Raw genomic sequence first — 18,249 nt, 5'->3', positions numbered from 1 at the left:
TTGCTGTGATTTAGAGAGACCAGGCACACATCAGAAATAGTCGTGTAACCATTTGTTTTTAAGGAAAAAATGGATTCTGAGGTTTGGCATCTTGATTCCGCATCAAGAGGTCACTGTCTCCATGTCTGCATGATTCTCTTTTCATCCAACAGGGGAAAGGCTGCCCAAACCTGACCGAGGAAAAATGCGGTTCCACAAAATCGCTAACGTCAACAAAGCTTTGGATTACATAGCCAGCAAAGGGGTGAAACTGGTGTCCATCGGGGCTGAAGGTGAGAGGTGTGGCGGGGTGGCCCTCTCTGCCACACTGACCTTATAGCACAGGTGTGGGCTGCTACTTGAATTCTCTTCTTCCCTCCCTTTCACCATTTACTGTACCTGCCTTGTATCAGGCTCTCCCCTAGGGCGCTGAGTGCACAGAGATAAGAACAAATGGTACCCTGAGTGGGAGACCAAGCTCTAGGTTCTTTGTAAAGCATAGAATTAAATATAATGCTGTCATCTTCAGAACACTCACAGGACTGAGAAAGAACTTACACATCCCACTGACTCTTAATAAGAACTAATAGGAAGGAAATGGTCTCTTTGTTCTCTATGGGAGACTGGGAATTTGGCGAGGTCAGCAGGAGTTGAGATTACCACCATATGTACAACTGAGTCCTGCTACTTGTCAGCTGCGGAATGCCGGAAGAAGGGTCAGGGTAAAGATGAGACTGCGTTCTCTTTATTTGATTATTTAAAACCTTAGTTCATGGCTGGGCACAGTGGCTCATGCTCATCCCAGCACTTTGGGAGGCCGAGGCGGGTAGATCACCTGAGGTTAGGAGTTCAAGACCAGCCTGGCCAACGTGGTGAAATCCCTGTCTCTACTAAATTTACAGAAAATTAGCTGGGTGTGGTGGCGCATGCCTGTAGTCTTTGTAGTCCCAGCTACTCAGGAGGCTGAGGCAGGAGAATTGCTTGATCCCCGGAGGCGGAGGTTGCAGTGAGCCAAGGTTGTGTCACTGCACTCCAGCCTGGGTGACAGAGTGAGACTCATCTCAAAAAAAAAAAAAAAAAAAAAAAAAACCACCTTAGCTCATTGCATGTTAAAACTTTGGAGATTCCTGGGTGGTTTTCAGTGATAATACATAATGCAAGATTTGTGCTTATTATTAACTCAGAATTTATTTAAACTAGAGACATTTGGTTATGAATACCGTATTTATAACCAGACATACTGCGATACTTTTAAAAACATAAACCGGTCTTTCCATATGCACATTTTCCAATAGCTCTGAAGTCAAAATTTATATATAGGAAAAAAGTTATGTACTGACTATGTTATCTTTACATTAATTGGTTGTTTTCTTACCTGCAGAAATTGTTGATGGTAACGTGAAAATGACCCTGGGCATGATCTGGACCATCATCCTTCGCTTTGCTATTCAGGATATTTCAGTTGAAGGTAAAAGACATGGTTAAAAGTGTAATTGTATAATCTGTAAGTTGAGCTTATGAATTAAAATTTGAACAAGATATTTGAAAGTCCAACAGTCACTTACATGATTGAATGAGAGACATGTAAGTGGGTTCTTCTACATTTGGTATGTGTGTAAGAAAAGACCCCAGCAGCACTGTTTCATTCATGGAGGCTGGAATCGGTTTGCACAAGATGAGCACATGTTCAGAACAGAAGTCGCTTTTTCAAATGAGCATTTATTGAGCTTCTTGATTGCTTATTATGCTAGTAAATTTAGAGCTATGGCAGAGTTCTGTAGTCTTACAACTGAAACACTCTTTATACCCCAGGTATAAAAACAGAATCTGTTGTAATCCACGTTCATTTGTTATTTTCTTTACGTTCTTCCTCCTTACCTCTCTCCCTTTTTCTTTTTTCTTCTTTTCCTTTTTAAACAAGACCTTTATGGTCACTGTATCTTTTGGCCTAACTACTGTTCCATCATTATCATAGAATCTTAATCCTTGGCACTGCCACTGAAGATAAAAATCTTTAGTCTTTTACACTAACTATACTCCCAAATATTTTGATGAATTCAGCACTGTTGAAAAGTGTCAAATTGGCATTCTTAAAATTAGAACTTTGCCTGTTTGGCCCTCAAATCACAAAGTGTATAACTGCAGAATGTGTTTCAGGGCTGTCTGCATTGTCCAACGATTTAGCTCCCCCGACTCTGTAATCTAGTAGGTAACCAAGTACCTGAGTGGTAAGGGGTGGAGACGTTATTTATAATTCTGCGCAGGCCAGAGTAGCTTCTGACTCTGATTTTTTTGTTTGTTTGTTTGTTTTTTGAGACGGAGATTTGCTCTGTCGCCCAGGGTGGAGTACAGTGGCGTGATCTTGGCTCACTGCAAGCTCCGCCTCCCGGGTTCACGCCATTCTCCTGCCTCAGCCTCCTGAGTAGTTGGGACTACAGGCACCCACCACCACGCGGGCTAATTTTTTATATTTTTAGTAGAGACAGAGTTTCACCGTGTTAGCCAGGATGGTCTCGATCTCCAGGCCTCGTGATCTGCCCACCTCAGCCTCCCAAGGTGCTGGGATTACAGGCGTGAGACTCTGGTCTTTTTAAGTGATTTTAGGTACTCATCAACCAGCAAACATTAAGAAAGAACACTTTGCCTACTCGTACCAGCTGACATGAAGCCTGCAGTACTTGCCCTTACGGACCTTCAAATTCACTTCAATTATTCCCTTCTGGCACCGGAGACCCACTTATGTCATCTAAAAATCAAACTAAAATCTAATGGCATTAACACCTCAACAATTCAGGCTCAGGAATGACAGCCAGCTTGAATTAATACATAGTCTGACTTTGAAAACTTTTGCACAATATAGTTCTATTACAGTACCTTCCTTTATGCTAATGTAAGAAACAAGAGGCTTCCTAAAATTCCTGCTTTATTTAAAAATTGTAAGTTATAATTATCAGTTTTTATATACTTCTAAATTTAAATATTTAAACTGTTGAACCCACTTTAAATAAATACCACTTTTAGAAATCTTGTTCACACTGTTGCTGGTCTAGCAAATCCTTTTTCCACAAATATTGCAGAGGTGAAGTTGACTAGAAATTGTTTCTGATTGGTTACAAATTTTACATTAGTTATAATAGGAATTTAAAACTTAATTATATTTCAAGTGTAGGTATGAATGGTATTATCCATTAGAGTTTTCCCCAAAGTTGTTATTAACATGCCCAAAGCAAGATAGCTAAATCACAATATTTTGTAAAATTTTGCAATAAAAAGCTATACTAATCTGCTCTTCACAAGACTAAGAAACTAAGCATTAAAAAATTATAATTTTATTAGCAAAGTACCTAAATCTCTTCAAGCAGATGGTTCTGTAGTGTCCAACACAGTAGATAATTAGTTTGCTAATTTATATTTTTATTTGCTTAATAACCTCATTTAATTTCTGTAAGTCTACAGAAAAATCATCTTTATTTGTTTTAATGATACATAGTATGTTGAAAAAGTCATTATTATTAGAAACAAATTCTTTGAGGAGTGAGTTTCTTTCAACAAAACGATGGGCCTCTTTCAAGAAGGAAAATGAGAGATTAGGCCGGGCGCGGTGGCTCACGCCTGTAATCCCAGCACTTTGGGAGGCCAAGGCAGGTGGATCATGAGGTCAGCAGTTCGAGACTAGCCTGGTCAACATATGGTGAAACCCCGTCTCTACTAAAAATACAAAAATTAGCTGGGCATGGTGGCGGGCACCTGTAATCTCAGCTCCTCAGGAGGCTGAGGCTGGAAAATTGCTTGAACCTGGGAGGCGGAGCTTGCAGTGAGCCGAGATCACGCCACTGTACTCCAGCCTGGGTGACAGAGCAAGACTCTTGTCTCAAAAAAAAGAAAAGAAAAGAAAAGAAAATGAGAGATTAATACATGTGTTGATGAAAGCAGTCCAGATGTAAGTGGATGATGGAGCTCCTCGGGGTGTCATTCAGTGTTTCGTGATGCAATGACAGATAGCACTGCCAATCCATAACATGCTTTTTACACCCATGATGAGGGTTTTGTGTGTGGACCTGTTTGTGCCAAATGGCCGCATTTCCACTTTCCCATATAACTTTCGGGAGTAGGCTTTCCAGTAATGTACATAATTCACACAAGCTTGTTAACCTTTTGCTGAAAGCCTGAAAATGGATTTGGGGTTGGAGGAGGGTCAGCTTTGATTGTAGTAACCAATTAAATAAGGAAAAAGCCTTGTTTGACCTTCATGGCCCGAGAGTGTTCACACATATTCAGACAGAAATTAAGTGAAACTCTGTGACTTGTAAATCTAAACTTCAGTAACAATATTAAGATGTTATAGATACATGTACCTTTGTTTGCTTTTCTAACCTGTTAAGTTTTATTTAAACTCTGTTAAATACATCCCATTATTTCTTCCTGATGTACCTTTTCTTATTAATTATGTTGGTCAGGACTGCAATGACAGGCAGAATAATTGGCTGTGGAGTTCCGAATTTCAACATCCATATCAATTCACATTTTAATTAAGTCTTAACAGTTTCAGTTTATTTTCCCTTAACTAGCACTTGCTAGTTAAGAGACATGAACAGGAGTCATTCAAGTTATAGCACATGGAACTTTAGGGGTGTGTGTACTTTATCTGGGTTATGGGTCCAAGAAAATGTGAACTAAAACAGACAGTTTTTTTTTTTGTTTGTTTGTTGTTTTTTTGAGACAGAGTCTCACTCTGTCGCCCAGGCTGGAGTGTAGTGGCACAATCTTGGCTCACTGTAACCTCCGTCTCCTGGGCTCAAGCAATTCTCCTGCCTCAGCCTCCCAAGTAGCTGGGATTACAAGCGCCCACCACCGTGCCTGGCTACTTTCTGTATTTTTAGTAGAGACGGGATTCACTGTCTTGGCCAGGCTGGTCTTGAACTCCTGACCTCAGGTGATCTGCTGGCCTCAGCCTCCCAAAGTGCTGGGATTACAGGTGTGAGCCACCGTGCCCAGCCTAAAATGGACAATTTAGGTAAATAATTACAGAATTATTTTGATTTGAAAAAATCAACTTCAATCCCTTCCTAAGATAGAAGAGGCCCCATGTTAGTTATGAGTCCACATGCTTTAGGGAATTTCTAAACCGTTAGCATTTAAATATGGGCATAATCCTAAGTTATATAAGTGGCTTTGAGGAGCTGTTTAGATGTGTGTTGGTTTGGCTCCTCCAGGAAGCAAGTGCCAAGACTAACTAGAAATTGTTGTAGTCTTTCCAGGCCTTTGTGAAAACATACCATAGCATGGGTGGCTTAAATAGCAGACCTTTGTTTTCTCGCAGTTCTTGAGGCTGGAAGTCCAAAATCAGAGTATCATCATGGTCTGATTCTGTGAGGACCCTCTTCTTGGCTAGCATTTGGCTGCTGCCGTGCCATGCCTCAGTGCCACACATGGTGGGTGGGGTGGGGTAGAACCTGCCAGTGAGCAGGCTTCCTGGTGTCTCTTATGAGGGCACTAATCCGATCATGAGGGCCCCACCCTCATGACCTCATCTAACCCTAAGCACCTCCCAAAGGCCCCATCTCCAAATATAGGTACATTAGGGTCTAGGGCTTCAACATATGAATCTGGTGATGGGCGGGAAGACACCAACATTCAGGCCATCCCAGAAATGCAAGAGATTTTTTGGGGAAAATGCCTATGCAGGATGAAGGGGAGGGAGCAGGAGATTCCTGAGGAGCCTTCAGACCAGAGCTCCTGGCTGACACCTGGGCTGAGAAGAGGAAGGGAGGAGGCTTGGGGAAGAAGGTCTCGGACTGCAGTGCAGTTCTGAGGTTAATTTCGCAAGGCTGATGGAGTCTTTAATCCTACACTGCCCTGAGAGGAGTCTCACATCGCATAGGGATGTCTCAGCTCTGCTGCTCACCCCCCCAGTCTTTGTCTGGAGCAGCCCTGGGGAATGTGGCCTCAGTGGGAATGCAGGGGGTGTGGTGCATTCAGGGGGCTGCAGCCGGCACGTCAGTTGCCTGCCCTGTGCTGCCAGCTGCAGCCGTGGGATGTCTGAGCAGCACATTTTTATGGTCATCACAGATGGTACTGGGTTTTTCTTTTGGTCAGAAGTCAATTGGCCAAACTTGAAATTTACCAATGAAACCCTTTAAGTGTTACAAAATCAGTGGGTAAAGGAGTACATTTGAGATGTGGTAGCATCTGTGAATTCCATTTACCTAGGAGTACGAATTATAAACCAGACGAATGACAGATTAGTTGTCATCAACTACACACATTTTATTTTTTCATTTGAGTTGCATTGTAGACTATTTATGTTTGCATGTTTTTCAGGATTGTGTACAGTAAGCACTAAGTGAACACAAAGGATCTGATTGTCCTGTAACACTCACTTCAATTACAGATTGTGCTCAGCATTAAGCTTTGCTAGTCCTTTAAGGATACAGTCAATCAAGAGGCAGGGAAAGGTCTGTCAGCATCCACAGCCTCCTTTTCAAATTGGACACTTAGTCTCTGATCCTGAATAATAGGTGCCCCCAGTGTCACCTCACACAATGAGGTACACACAGTTTTTAAACATTTATTTTCAGCCGGGCACAGTGGCTCACGCCTGTAATCCCAGCACTTTGAGAGGCCAAGGTGGGTGGATCGCCTGAGGTCAGGAGTTTGAGACCAGCCTGGCCAACGTGGTGAAATCCTGTCTCCACTAAAAATACAAAAATTAGCCGGGCATGGTGGTGGCACCTGTAGTCCCAGCTACTCGGGAGGCTGAGGCAGGAGAATCTCTTGAACCCGGGAGGCGGAGGTTGCAGTGAGCCAAGATCCCACCACTGCATGCCAGCCTGGGTGACAGAGTGAGACTGTGCCTCAAAAAAAAAAAAAATTATTTTCATTTAAAAAGGGGTAAGTCACCAACCACCCTGAAGTCTGGTTTTAGTATCTTTTTATGTTGGAGCTTGTGATTGCTCCTGCATTGTCCTTTTGAAGTCCCTAAGTGTCATCAGAAGTTACTCACCAAGATCAGCGTTCTGGCTCCTATGCCTTGCAGAGGCTGTAAGAAGAGATGAGGCATTTGGTGATCGACCCCCTGGGAGGTCTGTTTCGAAAGTGACTAGGAGCTAAGTGAACTAAGCGGCATTTCCCTGGGGCCACTTTTTCTTGGCTGTCATTACAGAAACATCTGCCAAAGAAGGTCTGCTGCTTTGGTGTCAGAGGAAAACCGCTCCTTATAGAAATGTAAACATTCAGAACTTCCATACTAGGTGAGCACCGAGGGCCCCTGGTCCTTGTATTGTCAGTGGAATCTGGGGGTAGCATGGGGAACAGTGTTTGTGTGCACCTGTGTTTTCTCCTGCCTGAGAAACCTTTTATGTACAGAGGAGAACTCAGGCTGTAGAATTCTTGATGCTTAAAGTCTCCCAAAGGAAAACGTTGGAGTAAGCCTTAGCATGCTGGTAAAACAGCACTGTGTTTGTAAGTGAATGGTGTTGCAGTGCCAGAAGGATTCTACTGAGTTTGGGGGTATAAGCATGCATCTTACTTTAGTCTTCACCTTGGTATTGGGAAAAGGCAGCAGGAATGGCTGTTGTTTCTCAGGGATGAGGGGGACCCTGGCAGAGTCTGCGTACCCCCTACTAGCAACTAGCGACTCTTCAGCCCTCAGCCCTGTAGGAAATAGAACGATCCTTCATCCATCAGTTTTGCTCTGCTGAAATTCAAAAGAGGTAGAAAAATTATGTTTGAAAAATTGTGGGAAATGAGATGAATGAAATCTTGACGTAAGGGGAGAGAGCATGATTCTGTCACTTGCTTCAGTCTTTCTCATGTAGATTGATCATTATTACGTTGAAGTGAAAGAGTTGGTTATATTTTCGCCTTTGGATGCTAGGTTACCCATGAATGCAAAGAGGCCCACCACTGGCCACTGATCATCAGAAAGATAAGGATGAACTGCGGTGAAAAACTGGGGAGGTTCTTCTAGTTAAACAACTATTCTCAGAATGTCTGCCAAGTGTCAGGCACTGAGCCAGGCCTTGGGAGGATAAAGGGGAAGAGAATCCTTCTTTGTCCCTACAATGTGCTATTTGGCAGATGAGAGAAGCTATCAAGGGCTGGGACTTTCTGCAGGTGTCAAAAGTTGGAGTGCCCAGACCTGCGTCCACTCATCTTGCTTTTCTTTTTCTGACTCCCAGTTGGCCCCAATACTTCAGCATTGTAGCACTGATAACTCTCACGGAGGTCTCCTACCCCAGACCCTTTGAGGAACAGAACTCCCACACTCTGCTCTCACTGAACCCGCCGTCACCAGCAAGCTCTGGCCTGCCCTTGTCTATGGGGCATTTAGAGCTGGTGTCTATGGGGGAAAAGGACCAGAAATAAACATCTGCCCTGCTTGTCGCATGTCCTCCCTCACCTACATGACTTTGCCTTAAAAGAAAAAGAAAAGAACTTTATAAAGAAAGACAAAGGAGTATCTGGGAGCTAACGGAGGCTTTTGAAGCATCCTAAGAACTTTTAGAGGAAGCGTGTTCTGGACATTTGCGGGGTAGACGTCCTTGTGTATATTTATTGGGTAGACTCAGGGGTAAGGGCCAGAATGGATACTTGGAGAAGAGAGAGGAAACCTGGGACTGGCTGGGCAGGGACAGCAGTAGAGGCATCTCCCTTCCTGTCACTGCCTGTGCCAGCACGGACCAGACCGGGGCAGGAGACACAGCAAGTCTCAGGAGAGGAAGTCTCAGGAGAGGAGTACAGTGGACCCTGGGAAGAAGTTGAGTGTTCAGGCTCACTGGGTGGGATAAAGAGGAAGCTACCTGGGGTTTTCGATGCATTAAGTCAGACAGAAGGAAGGCCAACATCTGACTGAGTGCAGACGCTGGCTGCTGCTTTCTCTCCACTAACACGTGTTCCTGTTCTTCTCGACGGTTGTGAAGCTGGAAAGATGGCCTTGGACTCTGTGCCCTCATCCACCGACACCGGCCTGACCTCATTGACTACTCAAAGCTTAACAAGGTTATTCTTGTTTATACAGCATGCAGTGTCCCCAGCCACGCATCTCAGCATGTCCTGCAAATGAGCACATCAGCACTGGCCTAGCACAAACCCCAGGGCCACCTGCAGAAATGGCCACCAGGAAAAAGTACATTCTCCCAGCTAGCCTTTCCCATGATCCAAATATGAAGGGTAGCCAGGAAAACACTTACCTCTTAAAATCAGGGAAAACAAGACCCAAAGCTAAGTCCTTTTTTGCCCATATCAAGATATGTTTGTTGATTTGGCTTGATTTACTATGAAGGCTTTCTATATGTTCTTTAGAGATTTTACATTCCTGGATTCTAAATATGAGAAGTGAAGCCTATATTTTTGCGGAGAAGAAAGGCTCAAATAGTCCAAGCCTCTTTTTTTTTTTTTGAAGTGGAGTCTCGCTTTGTTGCCCAGGCTGGAGTGCAGTGGTGTGATCTGAGCTCACTGCAATCTCCGCCTCCCAGGTTCATGCCATTCTCCTGCCTCAGCCTCCCGAGTAGCTGGGTTTACAGGCGCCTGCCACCATGCCTGGCTAATATTTTTAATTTTTATTTTTAGTAGAGACAGGGTTTTACCATGTTGACCAGGATGGTCTCTGTCTCCTGACCTCGTGATCCGCCCACCTCAACCTCCCAAAGGTGCTGGGATTACAGGTGTGAGCCACTGTGCCCAGCCCGTCTAAGCCTTTTTAAAGTCAAATTCCCTTGACTTTCTCTGGAGGATTTAGTTGTAGACATATTTATTCAGAATTGATTAACTCATCTGTCACACAAGGTCTACTTCATAACTATCTTGTTATTGATAGAAAATATCATCATTTGTAGCCTTGCAAAAGAAGTTTTTGGGGCAGGCTTTTTTTTTTTTTTTGAGTTTTGCTTTTTTTTCAGAAAATTTAACTTAGAAAACTGCAATTTTCCCTTTAAGGTAAAGGTTTAGTGTGTTTAAGTCTCAGATTGGTATTCAAATTCTTTCTTTAAAAGTAGTTTTAAGGCCGGGTGTGGTGGCTCACACCTGTAGTTCCAGCACTTTGGGAAGTCGAGGCAGGAGGCTCACTTGAGCCCAGGAGTTTGAGGCTGCAGTGGACTGTGATCACACCACTGCCCTCCAGCCTGGACCACAGAGTGACACACCAACTCCCAAACAAAAACTTAGTTTTAAAATGTAACCCATGATGGAGAAAGAAATCAAGGTCCCTTCTGAATCTTGTGGATGCTCTGTGCTGCCTTAGAGATAATGGTGCGTAAGGCAGCACAGAGAAGCCACAAGATTCACTAAGGCAGCACAGGGTGGTGAAACCCTGTCTCTTCTAAAAATACAAAAATTAGCTGGGCATGGTGGCAGGCACCTGTAATCCCAGCTACTCAGGAGGCTGAGGCAGGAGAATGGCTTGAACCCGGGAGACGGAGGTTGCCGTGAGCTGAGATGGCACCACTGCACTCCAGGCTGGGCGACAGAGTGAGACTCAGTCTCAAAAACAAAAAAGAAAAGAAGAATGGTGTGTAAAGACTTAAGGGTAAAAGCAAGGCCCACCCTTACTACACATTTCTGCAGTAGCCTCTACACATTTCCTGCTGGGTGCTGGTGTGCCGAGCTCGCCGTTCACGTGCTGTTGCTGTGTTTGGGCGTGGACTCCAGCCCTGTTGCATGCTGACCTCACTCGTGTGGCATGGATGGTCGTAAGAAGAGTGTCCTGGCTTCCACCACCTTTTTAGTTATCCACTGCTTGCCTCCTGCCCCCAGCCTGCCTCCATGGCATACAGGGTAGCATGTGAAGAGTTTACTGGCATCCTAAAGGTTGAGAATGAAATATTTTAAGGTAGCCCTTGAAAATGGAACTTTTTCCCAGCTTTTCAATGGATGTATTTTCTTACCCCTGAATTACTTTGAAATGATCCAAGCATATAGACAGTGTACATTTCTTTTCAATTAATCTTAATCTCATTTGCAAAATGAGGGGATTGTACTGCATAGACCTAGTTTCATTAGCAGTTTATTATGATCAGTTTGTATTACAAAATGTCAGTAGATCTGTAGTTATTGGTCATCTAAGAAAGTAGAAAAATACTTACATAATACAATAGCAACTAATACTTCTATAGCACCAGAGCAGGCACTGTTATAAACAAATAAACATACATGTATATTCACACATGCATATATGCATATATATGAAATCCCACATACACATTTAATCTTCACAACGCACAGTAACCCTATAAAGTAGGTACTACTATTATCCTAGTTTTACAGATGAAGAAAGTGGGAAGTCAGTAATCTACCAGAGGTCACATGGCCAATAGCTGAGGTAGGAAATAAATACTTAATTGGCACATTTTATCATTTAAATTTACACTCTAAATGAGATAGCTTTCACAAAGTCTCAGGTGATAAGCTTTGTTAAAACAACCTTTAGTTAAAAACTTTTTTTTTTTAACTGAATTCGCTGTATACTCTGTGAGGCCAGAAAGCTGTCTTTGGTTTCTTCATTGAGCACTGTGAATATGTTTGAAACCTGCACTTTTTCAGTGTTTCGCTGTATAAAAATAATGGTGCTCGTTGGAAAACATTGTGGTTTCTAAAATATTGAAATGACTTTGTTATTAAAATTCATTAAAGTCATCCGCAGACTAGCACTACATTTCATTTTGATTTTTCTATCTTACCTCCATCTCTTTTGAAATTCTTAATGGTTAATTTCTCTAGTGGATCAAAATAAGAAATGTTGCATCTTCTTTGTTTTCACTATTTTAGTTATATACTCTGGTTCAGTTTATTTTGCTATGTTACATATATTTAACTAGTTTTTACGGTGGAAGGTAAATGTAATCTTAAGAGCAAAATTTTTTTCATGAATTCACTTAATGATTTTAAAGTTTTGTCATTTCTTCTTGCTTTAACATGAGTTTTGCCCTTTGTAACACTAGTAACACTCTTGAGCCAGCTAAAAGTTTTAGCTAGCAATGTTTTTCTTTCATCTCTTTACTCCTCAGGTTTCCAATATTTAAAATCATGGTGTTGGTTCTCCGAGATCCCTTTCCAAGTCTGGAAAATGCATGTTTCATGATTTAGAATGATTTAAATGTTATTTCTAGGCATGAAGATCAGTGCTGATGGATTCAGTGTGTCCTTTCTTGTCAAGGCATTTGTTCTCTTAAACCCTTTGTTTACACTTTATGATTGAAGCATGCATGGATTTTGCGGTTTCTGTCATTTTCGATGTTTCTCTAAATGTTTGAAGTAATTGGGAAAAGATGAAAAAGCAAGTTATACTATTGCGATTGTGTGCAGGTGGGAAGGTGTCCGTCCTAAAGTGAGGTATGTAAAAAACATTCTTCATAAGTCCTGTTTCAAAATACATTTTAAAAATCTCATTGTCTTGGTTTTCCTGCAGGATGACCCCATAGGAAATATTAACCTGGCCATGGAAATTGCTGAGAAGCACCTGGATATTCCTAAAATGCTGGATGCTGAAGGTGAGATGAAAACTGTGTTTGCTGAGTTAGAGAAAATTTGAAGGCTACAAATGTTATGGCTACACATTGGGACCTTACAAAATTTCGTAGCTAAGTTACATCCTAAGTGCTTTGGATTCCTAACAAGTTTCTGTCACTGGCCACATGAGTAGTAGAGATTTTCATGTGTAGCCTGTTCATAATTTTTTTTTTTTTTAATTGTATCCTCCAACAAGCCAGCAACATTACAGCAAAAGGATTTGGTAAAAAGTTCAGCTTTGGCTAAGAAACAAGATGCTTTTATTTATAATTAAAACATTTCCTGTATTTTTTTTTCAACATCATAATGTTTTCTCCCTAACCACGTAGAGACAAGTGTAGCAAATAAATCCCTTTGTGACATACTTAAGAGAAAAAAATTCCTTCCAGCCAGAAGTTAGAGAATTGAAATGTAGAATATGGAGCATTCAGCCATCAGTGTGCCATCCAAACCTTCACATATTGTTTTTAATTCATCTAAATTTAATTTATTTAGAGCTGAAATAATTTCAACGTATTTTGCACTTCAGTATCACTCATTCCGGGGACTTGCTTCAAATACTTTTTTGCCCCTTTTATATGGTGAATTTGTGTGAGCTGTACCGACAGCAGACCATTGAAAGCACAGATCTGTGGACACCATTCATTCATTTTATTTATTCATGATTCATTTACTACTCAACAGACATTTACTGAGCACTTACCATGAACAGGACCCTCGGCTGGGTACTGCAGGAGCTGATGAGATGTATAAGATATATACCCTGCCCTCAAGAAACTTATATTCATATATTACTTTGTTATTATAAATATTATTATTCCCTAATGGTCTGTTACTTCCACTAATTAGCGATGTTGGGGAAAACTAAGGAAATTGATTACAGTCAGTTGTCAATCTTCCATTCCTCCTTGCTTTTGGTAATTGTATTATGGCCTTTATAACAAATTACTGCAAAGTGGGCAGCCTAAACAGCAGAAATTTCTCTCACAGCTCTGGAGGCTGTGTCTGAAATCAGGGAGTAGGCAGCACCCTAAGCCTCTAGGGGAGGATTCTTCCTTCTAGAAGCCTCTTCCAGCTTCTAGAAGCCCCAGACATTCTTTGGAGTGTGGCAGCATCAGTCCAATCCCTGCCTCTGTCTTCACACGGCCTTTTCCCCTCTGTGAATGTTTTCTTTTCTTTTCTTTTTTTTTTTTTTTTTTGAGACAGAGTCTCACTCTCACCCGGGCTGGAGTGCAGTAGTGGGATCTCGGCTCACTGCAGCCTCTGTCTCCCAGGTTCAGGAGATTCTCCTGCCTCAGCCTCCTAAGTAGCTGGGATTACAGGCATGCGCCACCATGCCCAGCTAATTTTTTTTTTTTTTTAGTAGAGACAGGGTTTCACCGTGTTGGCCAGGCTGGTCTCAAACTCCTGACCTCAGGTGATCCACCTGCTTCGGCCTCCCAAAGTGCACGGATTACAGGCGTGAACCACCATGCCTGACCTGTGAATATTTTCTTACAAGCATATCAGTCATATTGCATTAAGGGCCCATCCTACTCCAGCATGACCACATCCTCACTTGATTATATCTGCAAAGATCTAACTTCCAAATAAGCTTACCTTCACAGGGGTGCTGGAAGTTAAGACTTCAGTGTATCTTTTTGGGAAATGCAGTTCAACCCAAAACAGCAATCTTTCAATTAGAACTCTGATTTTGCTCATTAATTAATCATTTTAATCAAACATCTGTATTATCGGGTATGGTTTCTCTAAAAGTCTTTAGAGGGACAAAGTCTATAAAACACTGAAGTAGAAACATAGGAAATTTCCTTTCCTCTTTTTCCATCTGTCCTAAGCTTAGTTCGTATTTGTATCGTCTTTCTTTTGACCTTTTCATACGATAAATAACTATCTTGAGTTTTCCCACTTGGGTTAATAGCCAGGGTACTAAAGACAGGAGAAAACACACAACGCTTAGTAAATTTTCCAGCGTATTCATGCTTCCCTAATATCCTAGGCTGGAGGTGAGTTTCCTGTTCAAACACTCTTGTAGAATTATTGGCAGGATCATCATCGATGTTACTCTGGCGCTGCTAATATTCTCTTCTCAGTTCTTTGGAGAATTATTGGCAGGATCATCATCGATGTTACTCTGGCGCTGCTAATATTCTCTTCTCAGTTCTTTGGTTTTTCCTTAGTCTCTGAGTCCTGGTCTGGGCAGATGTCCATTCTGCTCATCCTTCCAGGCAGATGGGGTGTGTGAGCACTGTGTTCATTTCCTCCTCCTAATCTTCCATACGTTTCTTCATCTTTCCCTTTAAATGGTTCAGAAGAATGCTCACACACTGTTTTATTATCTTTGCAGAATAATTGCTCAAAAGAATCTTCCGGCAAACAGTTCTGAACTTGGTCACCTTGCGTGTAGAGCGTGCGTTGGCATCACTGCCTAACAGATTTAGCCACGCATTCCCTGTTGTACGTTTGCAGCCTGCATTTGGACTTCCCATCGCCACAGCATTCTATCAGCAGTTTAAAATTTCTGCCGCTCTTTGATGGGAATGTCAGGTCCAGGTCCCCTCAGATCATGAGTGCCTTTTGGTAAATCCTTGCCTTCCCGCCTGCTGCCATGGACCTTAATTCCTGTGATTCGTGTTGGTCTCTGAACCCAAGTGGGGATTTTAAAGTGGCTCATTGGCCCACTCACCCATGAACTGTTACTTGTAGCAAAAACTGGTGAAACTCTTCCTAAACGTATCTACTGTGCTTTTAAAAGGTTGTAAAAATTGTTGATTTCCCTCCACAAATCTTTGTGTGAGGTGCAGACTAGGTTTAGATCTGTGGGTACATTTGTTCCGTGAGAACCTGCAGAAGGGATCTTGTGGACCCCTGGGCCCTCCGTGTGTAGTAATAGGAAGTCCTGGTGAGTGTGCTGGTGTGTGCGCTCTGTTCAGTTCCAAGGGCCTAATTCTGTCCATGGATGTGCCTTTCTTGCTAGGTTAGGGCTCTTCTGGGTTAGCCTTGCCGTTCTGTTTGGCAATTCCTTTATTTCCCTTGACTATTCTCAAAAGTACACAGAGAGTAATCACTTTGCAGGTGTGACTTCTTTGATTTCAGCCAAAATTTTAACAACATAAGTGTATGGGGGCGAGGAGGGAGATTCCTGATTCCAGCACCTCTGAGGAAGCGCTTAACAGAAGCCTGCTGGTATTAGAACATCCACGCAGTTAACCTTCTTTTCTCCACACAGATTTAGTATACACTGCCAGACCTGATGAAAGAGCCATAATGACTTATGTTTCCTGTTACTATCATGCTTTTGCTGGTGCACAGAAGGTGAGGATGTAAACCATGAGTCACTGCTCACCCTTCACCTTCTGTGTCTTAATTTTTTTTCAATTGTTTTCCTCTTTTTCCCCCGCCCTCTCCTCAGAGTAAGGAGACTGTCTGGTTCTGAGGAGGCAGTTGTTTGTCTTTTTTAGTCTAGCTTTCTTTGAAACTTACTTTCTGTTCATGCAGTGGTATGCCGTTCATGTTTGTTTTCCGGAAGATTCCATAGTTACACAACCCCACATCCTTTCTGTTCATAGTCTCTGCGAACCCAATGACTAGGTTTCACCATAGGGAATTATCAGGTATCTTTTTAACTTCACTCTGACCCATTGACTGACCCAAGTTCATGAACAAGTTTAAAAAGCAGCTTACCAAAAAATGGTGTTGCCAAGATGGAGGAAGAAAGGATGTAGGTTTTCATGGTTCTGTTTTCTGTCTTCCTTTTGGCTGTTTCAGCAACTAGTAGAAATAGTAGTGAGTCATAATAAGGACAAGCCATGTAGACCCTTCTCTTTAGATATTTTGTTATTCTTGGTGGTTTCTATAAGCGGTATGGTAAGTATGTATAGAAGTTATTAAAAGAGCTGCCCTCTCTAGTGAATTTCATCCTCACGCAAGGCACTTTACAGAGTAGAAATCCCCCACAGTTGTTTGGGTGGGGAAGGGGAAGTGGGAAGACAGCCCAGTGCAGCGCTGTGAATATTCCCCACATCTTGCAAAGTGACTTGCGTTCCCCAGAGCAGACGGGCCAGGTGCCCTGATGTGGTCGGAGGCCCAGAGTCACAAGAAAGGGGTAACAAGTTCTGATCTGCAACGGACCAGGTTTCCACGTGAAACCATTGAATCCACCTTTAAAAGCCCATCAAGGGGTGGGGGAGAAAACAAGCCCTCAGTTTGATCCTTAAAAAACATGCTGGCTCAAACCATCCTGTTCACAAATCATTTCGATACAATACGGCCTTCCTGAGGTTCAGGACCACGGGCCGCAAAACACAGAAAATTGGTCAGTGTAAACCAATTTGTTCTTCCCTCTGTTCTCCCTGGTTTCTCTCCTTCGTCTGTGTGTGTGTGTGTGTGTGTGTGTGTGTGTGTGTGCGCGCGCGTCCTGTGTTATTTTCTCCCCCTTCAGACATCGTGAACACCCCTAAACCCGATGAAAGAGCCATCATGACGTACGTCTCTTGCTTCTACCACGCTTTTGCGGGCGCGGAGCAGGTACTCAACACTTGTCCGTCCGGGCTATTGTGTTACTCTCTGTTGGTTTTAGTTGTGTGTGCATACTTGAGTGTGTGTTTGTGCGCTTCACATCTTACCTTGGAATCTTTCTGAGTGTTTTCTAATAACCTCATATGGCAAGTTCTAAACTGTGAAAACTTTTTTTTTTAACAGCTTTAACTTTAGACAGTTCCTGAAATGTTTTTATGTGTTTTACTTTTAATATATTTCCTTTATTTCATTAGTAAGTTGTGGAAAGTATTTGTGCTTTAGAAAAAAAAAAAAGCCATGAAAATTGAGCCACATGCATTGGTTGGTAAAAGGGAAATGTGACAAGGAGAAATGAATGCCGTTCCAACCCAGCCTTGTTCTCTGCTTAGAAATTGCCTTCACAGTTCCATGATTTGGTCTAACATCCTTCAAGACTAATCTTATTTTAAGTGAAGTAGTGGAAGGGATAACAGAGTTGGAACCTCAAAAAGTTTTACATTTCTCAAGACAAATAGCCCAAGGGACCTTGAGGAAGAATGGCCCTCAGCTTTCTGCATATTCACCTGTTTCTGTTTCTGTTCCTCTCCTTGGAGGATCTTGATAGACTGCAGTGGGCGGAGTATGCATTATTTCAGTGACGGCTTGTGAAACCCATCACTGGGAAAGGATGCTAACAGGCTGGTGAGGGCTTTAGGGGAAAGGCCTGGGGACAGACTGTGGACCCAGAAGCCGGATAGGCAAGTTTCTCTTGTTCCATCAGACAATTATGGTTCAAGGCACTTTGCCACTCCTGCCCCAAGTTCCTTTCCAGGAAAGATGATAGAGAATTGTGTATTACCTCAATGACTTCTCATCTAGGTTAGACAAAGTCTTAAAGCACACTCAGCTCTGTGGAAGGATCCCCTCCAGAAAGTTCTGCATATTCATATCAGGAGATGAGGAGGTCTTCAGTGCATTCAAGTGCAATGGTATATCTGGATTTTCCTGACCCAGTTATTTTTTTGCCTTGATTTCCAAAGGCTAATGTTATTCAGGGAGTCTCCATCCCATCGTCATGAGATCAGTGGAGAGTTCAGGTGGACATTCAGGGACCCAAGATCTTGGTTTCCTGGACCCAAATATTTCTGTGACTAACTTGCTGGATGTTTACCGAGTTTGTGTTTTAGACTAATGCTCTCTCCCTGTTATTCCCTACAGTCTAATCAGCCTGCCGTGTAAGTCTGTGTGAAAACTGTAACAAAGGTGTGAAAT

At 42.5% G+C, this 18,249-nt stretch overlaps 1 protein-coding gene across 2 annotated transcripts in view; it reads left to right on the top strand.

Moving 5' to 3' along the window:
* The window catches only part of ACTN2 (actinin alpha 2), a 74,849-nt gene that overhangs the window by 30,805 nt on the left and 25,795 nt on the right, over window positions 1-18,249 (top strand). The window contains exons 3-8 of one of the 2 annotated variants that reach the window (XM_001097795.5): window positions 153-272; window positions 1,361-1,447; window positions 7,142-7,229; window positions 8,901-8,979; window positions 12,383-12,464; window positions 16,922-17,007. In XM_001097795.5, the coding sequence (XP_001097795.1) occupies window positions 153-272; window positions 1,361-1,447; window positions 7,142-7,229; window positions 8,901-8,979; window positions 12,383-12,464; window positions 16,922-17,007 (542 nt within the window). Of the gene's footprint in view, window positions 1-152; window positions 273-1,360; window positions 1,448-7,141; window positions 7,230-8,900; window positions 8,980-12,382; window positions 12,465-15,709; window positions 15,796-16,921; window positions 17,008-18,249 lie in introns of both variants that reach the window. The other variant, XM_015127016.3, reaches the window with a different exon arrangement.

Source organism: Macaca mulatta, chromosome 1 (genome assembly GCF_049350105.2).
Source record: "Macaca mulatta isolate MMU2019108-1 chromosome 1, T2T-MMU8v2.0, whole genome shotgun sequence".
In the NCBI taxonomy this organism is placed as follows: Eukaryota; Metazoa; Chordata; class Mammalia; order Primates; family Cercopithecidae; genus Macaca; species Macaca mulatta.
The sequence above is the reverse complement of the archived record's forward strand: the minus strand, read 5'-3'. Positions and strand labels throughout refer to the sequence as shown.